The sequence below is a fragment of the Portunus trituberculatus genome, chromosome 31 (assembly GCF_017591435.1).
Source record: "Portunus trituberculatus isolate SZX2019 chromosome 31, ASM1759143v1, whole genome shotgun sequence".
Classification (NCBI taxonomy): domain Eukaryota; kingdom Metazoa; phylum Arthropoda; class Malacostraca; order Decapoda; family Portunidae; genus Portunus; species Portunus trituberculatus.
In genome coordinates, this window is record NC_059285.1 from 11,123,846 (window position 1) to 11,131,345 (window position 7,500).

The following is a 7,500-nucleotide window of genomic DNA, read 5'->3' on the forward strand; positions in this document are numbered from 1 at the left end:
ACAATCGAGAGGGCCGGGTTCGAGTCCCGGTAAGCGGCGAGGCAAATGGGCAAGCCTCTTAATGTGTGGCCCCTGTTCACCTAGCAGTAAATAGGTACGGGATATAACTCGAAGGGTTGTGGAGTCGCTTTCCCGGTGTGTGGAGTGTGTTGATGTGGTCTCAGCAGGCCTACCCGAAGATCGGTCTATGAGCTCTGAGCTCGCTCTGTAATGGGGAAGACTGGCTGGATGACCAGCAGACGACCGAGGTGAATTACACACACAACAGAAGTGCAGGAAAATCAGTTCAATCAGTCAGCCAGTGAGTCAGGTAGGTCGTGTCAAGTTAGGTCAGGTTATCAGAGGAGTGTATAATTTTAGCATCAATCCGCGCGTTTCCTTGGCCTGAATCAAGCCAGTCCGCATGTGAGGCAATTAAATTAATGGTCAGTTCGATTACGGGACCTTTTCAGAAGCTGGACACGCAATCACGCGCACGCTAAGTCACGTCATTACCGCCGGCGCGATGGTGAAATCATGCCAGCCTCTCGCGTTTTATCTCTTATTTACCTCGACACACGTCAACTCAGGCGAGGCAGGTCGCCTTTAGGGCCAGGCATTGTTCAGGTGGGGGTAGGGGGTCACAGAGGTCATAGAAGTATAGGTCGAGGGAAGTACACTCTCTCTCTCTCTCTCTCTCTCTCTCTCTCTCTCTCTCAGGAAGTCCAAAAACATTTAAAATGCGTTACCTTGATTTTTTTTCTTTCTTCAACATTTTTCTCTCGAAATCACAGGAAATAACATTTTAGGCACTTCTTTCTGCAGCTTTTGAGAGAGAAAGAGAGAGAGAGAGAGAGAGAGAGAGAGAGAGAGAGAGAGAGAGAGAGAGAGAGAGAGAGAGAGAGAGAGAGAGAGAGAGAGAGAGAGAGAGAGAGAGAGAGAGAGAGAGAGTTTAGTAGTAGAAGTTGTTTTCAATTTTTCGTGTGTGTGTGTGTGTGTGTGTGTGTGTGTGTGTGTGTGTGTGTGTGTGTGTGTGTGTGTGTGTGTGTGTGTGTGTGTGTGTGTGTGTGTGTGTGTGTGTGTGTGTGTGTGTGTGTGTGTGTGTGTGTGTGTGTGTGTGTGTGAGAGAGAGAGAGAGAGAGAGAGAGAGAGAGAGAGAGAGAGAGAGAGAGAGAGAGAGAGAGAGAGAGAGAGAGAGAGAGAGATGCGAAAGAGTGGGTAAGGCGTTCCTAAAAGCTGCTGCTGCTGCTGCTGCTGCTGCTGCTGCTGCTGCTACTACTACTACTACTACTACTACTACTACTACTACTACTACTACTACTACTACTACTACTACTACTACTAACTACAATTATCTTACAACTGAAATTATCATTTACTACACACACACACACACACACACACATACCTAAAATCAAAGTGGACACCGCAGAATTCACAACATCCTGTATCGTTCCCTCCACGTCAATTTATCGCCCGAACAGGGACACACCACGCTAATTAAACGAGTTGATCCGCGACGCAGCCATTCCCTTCCTTCCCTTCCACTCTCTCAACTCCCTCCTCCTCTCCTCTTCCTCCTCCTTCTCTTCCTCCTCCTCCTCCTTTGCTGCTGCTCTAGCTCTTCCGTCCTCCTTTTCATTAAGTGTTCATGACGGTCAAGTGCCATTATCTTGTAATCGGTGTATCTGTATTTGGTGGTGTTGATCCCTCTGCTGTGGGAGGAGGAGGAGGAGGAGGAGGAGGAGGAGGAGGAGGAGGAGGAGGAGGAGGAGGAGGAAATGGAGGGGAGGAGGAAGTGTAGGAGGAGAAGGAGGAGGGAGTATTTGGTAACATTGCTAAGTACTTACAGTTAATGATATGTATATTACTTTTATATACTCTCTCTCTCTCTCTCTCTCTCTCTCTCTCTCTCTCTCTCTCTCTCTCTCTCTCTCTCTCTCTCTCTCTCTAACTCTGACATTTACTGCTCCTTTTTACCTTTTCCTCTCACTCTCATCTTTCTGGCTGTGATAGCTACACCCTTTCATCCTCTTTGCTTCCTTCTTGCATCCTTCCCTCCTTCCCTCCATCTCTCTTCACTTTCTCAGCTCCCCTTCTTCAATTGTCCTCTCTTCTTCTCACCCTTCTACTCTCTTACTTTTTGCCATGTGCTTCCATTCCCCTAATTACTACTCTTAGGTCTCTCTCTCTCTCTCTCTCTCTCTCTCTCTCTCTCTCTCTCTCTCTCTCTCTCTCTCTCTCTCTCTCTCTCTCTCTCTCTCTCTCTCCGCCCTTTAAAACCAGCCACTCACAACCGACTACCATCTTGACTTTCCCACAGATTATCGGGTCTGGCGAGGAGATGGTGGTGGTGGTGGGACCTTCTACTGCCGGCGAGTACACCTGCATAGCGTCTGTCAGGGGCTTCCCGGAGCTAAGGGACAAACTGAGGGTGCTGGTGAAGGGCCCGCCAACCATCGTGAGTTCGAGCGAGCAGCAGGGAAGGATGGGGGACACTGTAAATCTGGAATGCAGCACCGTCTCCATCCCAAGCCCCATCAGGATAACGTGGACGTACAGAGGAAGAGACATAGATCTGAGTGAGTTGGGGTCTTGTGCTGTGTTGGGTTGGGTTGGGTTGGGTTGGGTTGGGTTGGGTTGGGTTGTGTTGGGTTGGGTTGGGTTGGGTTGGGTTGGGTTGGGTTGGGTTAGGTTGGGTTGGGTTGGGTTAAGATATAGATGGATGGTTGTGTATGTGGATGGGTTGCTGGCAAGTGAGTGGACAAGCATGTGTTTTTTTTTTTTTTTCTTTGGGTTTTGTCTTTTCTTACTCTATTCTTTCCATTGCTGTTCGAAAATGTCTCTCTCTCTCTCTCTCTCTCTCTCTCTCTCTCTCTCTCTCTCTCTCTCTCTCTCTCTCTCTCTCTCTCTCTCTCTCTCTTATCTGCATCTGGTCTTCCTTTAATCATTTTTTTCTATCTTCGGATCTCGCCATTTTTTTCTAAACGTTTCTCTTCCCTTTCCATCATTCACTCTCTTCATCCTCCTTTTATCCTCACTATTTTTTTCTTTCTCTCTTTCCCCTCTCTAGTGGGATCGCCATTTCAATCTTGCGTTCTCCCTCCCTCCCTCTTTCTTTTCACATTTCGTTACTCTACTCTTTTCCTCGTCTTCCAGTTCCGCTATACCACGCACCGTCTCTTCTGCTTTTCCTCCCACCCTTTTCCTTCCCCTCCTTCCTTTTTCCTGTCTCCCCCTTACTTCCCCCGTCCCCGTGCGCCAATAACCTTAACAAGCCGCTCGGTTGACAGCCAGACTCCAGGACTGTACTTGCTCGTCGCGTGGGGCCGGAAGGAGCAGACCAATTTTTAGACCAACTCGACCGCCGGACTGCAGAGGCACGCAACAGGGGCTGAGCAGGGACAAGGGGGCTGGGTTAAAGGTGCTGGAGGGGGTCTAGTGGTGCATTGTTTGGGGATAATAGCGGGTAAGCGTTCACCGTCCCGCCCCCAGGACCGTACCGTGTCGAAGATTGTTGGTTGTTCGGTCAGTCAAGAAATCCACATCTTTCTTTTCCTATATTATTTTCCCTTATTTTTCTGTTATCAGTCAATGTATTTTTTCATTCTTATCATTATCACTCTCTTAGTCATTGTTGTTACTGGTTGTATTTCAAGGTCGGTAATTTCCTGCCTCTGTGTTTTGTTCATAGTTTTTTTTTTTTCTTGGTTATTCTTATATTATTCCCGCCTTTATTCTTATCAATCACTGCATTTCAAAGCTGGATATTATTCTCTTTATCATTGCTACTGGTTTTGTATTTCTTGCCTCTGTTGTGATCATTTGGGTAATTCCGTGTTCTTGGGTGACAGGCAATATTTCTCAGGGGGATAATTTTCTCCCACGGTATTTCTATCACGCATTATTGAGGAGACACTGCCCTCCCATTACAGCTGAGTTCCGTGTTCACTGCCTCATCGTTAACTTGCCTCTGTAATGCAACTGTCACTCACAAAACGATCAATCTCAGTGTGCATTATTACCATTACCAGCATCATTATCATTATTCTTCATTGTTGATATCATTATTTCTTGTTTACCGAAATTTATATGCAGAAAATATTTAAGGTGTACTTGTGAACATGTCCAATTACCTTCTTCGTTAAAAACTTTCACAACTGACCTATTTCCGTAACGCCTCTCTCTCCCTCTCCCTCCTCTCCCTACCGCTCTGCCCCTGAAGGAGACGCAAGACTTCCCGCCGCCGGGAGTCATGTGTGGGAGGCATAATAAGCCGCCACTGTTAATTACCTGCACACACCTTTCACCTGCTCCTCCATTACCTGGCGGGCAGAGCTGCAGAATTACTATTTCACCCTCTTGCATGTGCTTTCTTCTTGTGTGTTTTTGTTTTTGTTCTTTACTTATTTTTTTTTTGTAGTTTCTTTCATCTCCAGCTAATTCTCGCTTTTTTCTTTTTCTTTTCTTCTCTCTCTTCTCTGTTTTTGTGAGCAGTTATTTTTTTCTTTAACTCTTGCGCTCAGTTTTTTCTTACCATTTTTTTTTTTTTGTCTTCACCTTCATTCTTATTGAGATATTTTTTGTTCTTGTCAACATATTTCTTTTCTGTTTGCTTTGTTGAGTTGTTTTCTCAAGGGCTAATTAACTTACTAGCTTATTAAAGATGACCTGTGCTGTTCAATACTTTTTTCATGTTTTCATCCACGTTTATTAAGTTTATATCTTCTCCAATAATTTATTTTCTCTTCATTGCCACATACATATTCCAGTTAAACTTCCTCGCTTATTTCCATTATCATTATTCACGTTCTCTCAGCGACATCTACACACACCTGGGGCATGATAAGTTGATCATAGCGTCTGTTATCAGTGATGCTATTTGTTGCTCGTGACGTTTATTTTACATATCTATGACTCCTTGTTTGTCTCACATTACCAGCATAATCATCAATCTTCTCACGGACAACACGTACATATCCGGCGCATGACATGTTAATATCGCGTCTGTTACCCATGGCTCTGATCCAATTTAATCAGCGGCCTTCCCTTTACGCCTCCAAACTTCCTCGCCAGTCTCGTCTGTTTGAATCACCGTCAAGGTTCACGCGTGTTTGCTGTCTTTGGCGCCTTCATATGTCTTCATTTATGACACTTTTACACAGTGGCATACATAATACTCTCACGTTTGCCTATTGGACTTGATCCACTTGATATCTGTCGCGTTTTCATCTTATTAGCGTAACTATCTGCATTTCTCATTAGTATGCTTCTCCTTATCGCCTCTGACTGTCTGGCTGTCTGCCTTTCTGTCTGTCTTTAAGAGGCTTGTTCTAAGATTACGAAACTTCACCCTAATCAGTTCACTCAGCCTGCTTCCCTCTCTTTTACCCCTCCTCCTCCTCCTCCTCCTCCTCCTCCTCCTTTTGCTGCTGCTGCAACTCCTTCATCTCATGCAGTTGATCTTCTCCTGCTCCATCTCATGCAGAGTGCACTTTCTATTTTTTTTTCTTCTTCTCCCTTCTCTTCCTCTTCCTCCTCCTCCTCCTCCTCCTCCTCCTCCTCCTCCTCCTCCTCCTCCTCCTCCTCCTTTCCTCCTTCTTCTTCTGGATTTCCTCCTTCTTTCATCTTGCACAAGCGCCTCTTCCTAGTCTTCTTACATGTCTTTCACTTTCCATCTCATTCGTTCTCCCTCCACCTCCTCGACTTCCTCACTCCTGCCCTCCGCCACACTCCGAAACATGTACACACTAACTCCATGGCCTCGGTGTTGCAATACCACCACTACTTGCATGACGGTCCGTGTGTCCCTCACCACTGATAGCCCTCCCCACATCTTCATGCTCTTCCTCCCCCGCCATTAATAACATCTAAAAGACGTCCACGTACATTGCAAAGACCCCCATGTATATCGCTTCCACTCTTCAGTTACTCTTGATAAATTTTTCTGTTTAAAGTTTTGCTCTCTACCTTTGAAACCATGCTCTCCCTCCCAAATCCACACTTTTCTTCCCAACAAAACACCCATTTGCACCTCCCTCGCTTCCCTTTCCTACTCCCTCCCTCTCTCCTTAAGCGCCCCTCTACACCTCTCATTCCCCACAATACACCTAGCTTAAGGCTCCCTCACTCCACAAATCGCCTCCCTTATCACTCCTCACTTCCTTCCTCCCCTCGACAAAACACCCCTTTATAAATATCCCTTTCCTTTCCTCTCCCCTCCTTGCATCCTTTCTCTCTAAATCACGCCTCAAAACTTAGTCACTGACCTTCACTCCTTCCTTCCTTCCTTCCTTCTCTCCCTTACACAACACCCTTTCACACCTCCTTCCTTCTCTACTCTCAACTTGACAAAACAAGTTCCATGATCTTTCCCTTGCCTTCCTTCCCTCCACAGGCGACCCGCGCTACGAGGTGGTGCAGGACGAGCAGGAGGAAGGCCTGAGGAACATCCTGGTGATACACGACGCTGATACGCATGATTTCGGGGCGTATAACTGCTCCGTGGTGAACGAGTACGGCGTGGCCAGGAAACAGATCCTACTCAACGAAGAGAGTGAGTAAAATCGACCTTTGTGTGTTTTGTGCACTTGTTATGCATGTTTCGAATGCGTTTCTCATGTAAAATGGTAGTTTGTGGATACCCAAGCACCGCATATAACGGGGATCCGGCATGCATTTTTCTTTTGTTTTTCTTTTTTTTACTCTCTCCATGTAGTGTTTTGGGGGATCGCGTGTAAGCCTCTCTTCCAATGGCTAATCTTTATCGGATATTTTCTTAAGACAGTTTTGTTTGAGTTTTCTTTGTGTGTGTGTGTGTGTGTGTGTGTGTGTGTGTGTGTGTGTGTGTGTGTGTGTGTGTGTGTGTGTGTGTGTGTGTGTGTGTGTGTGTGTGTGTGTGTGTGTGTCGCGTGTCTTTTGTTCCGATAGTAGCCACTGGAGTAACGGGTCATTGATTAACGGCTTTTAGGTGACCACAAAGCACAATGGAGCGGCGGCACGTTCCCTTCCATGCCGGGCGGTGCTTGGGATACTCGAAGATGCTTCCATTCTTGCACGCCGTGGCTTTGTTTTGCCGGCAAGTTTTCGCACATGAGAATGGCGCATAATGTTCTGTCGGGCCAACTCCAGCATGTTAAGTAGGCTGTGTTTGTCTGTGTGTGTGTGTGTGTGTGTGTGTGTGTGTGTGTGTGTGTGTGTGTGTGTGTGTGTGTGTGTGTGTGTGTGTGTGTGTGTGTTTGAGGATTTCTCTTTTTTAGGTTTCCAATGTATGTTTTCAACTACTACCATCACTACAGCTGCTTTTACTACTACTACTACTACTACTACTACTACTACTACTACTATTACTACTACAACACTAGCAAAATTTTCAAAACGAGCGTTTCAAGGCAGACATCTCAGTATACATGGAAGGCCACGCTCACACTGTGCATCATCATGGAAGTTTAAAACACACTTAACTGTACAGACAACCCTGGCCATAAAAGACACTTGCAACACACACACACACACACACAC

The 7,500-nt window shown here is 46.1% G+C and overlaps 1 protein-coding gene across 9 annotated transcripts in view; it reads left to right on the forward strand.

The window, feature by feature from the left end:
• The window catches only part of LOC123511295 (irregular chiasm C-roughest protein-like), a 350,053-nt gene that overhangs the window by 298,894 nt on the left and 43,659 nt on the right, over positions 1–7,500 (forward strand). For all 9 annotated transcript variants that reach the window (XM_045267054.1, XM_045267052.1, XM_045267055.1 and 6 more), the window contains 2 exons: positions 2,303–2,561; positions 6,377–6,535. In XM_045267054.1, the coding sequence (XP_045122989.1) occupies positions 2,303–2,561; positions 6,377–6,535 (418 nt within the window). The remainder of the gene's footprint in view (positions 1–2,302; positions 2,562–6,376; positions 6,536–7,500) is intronic.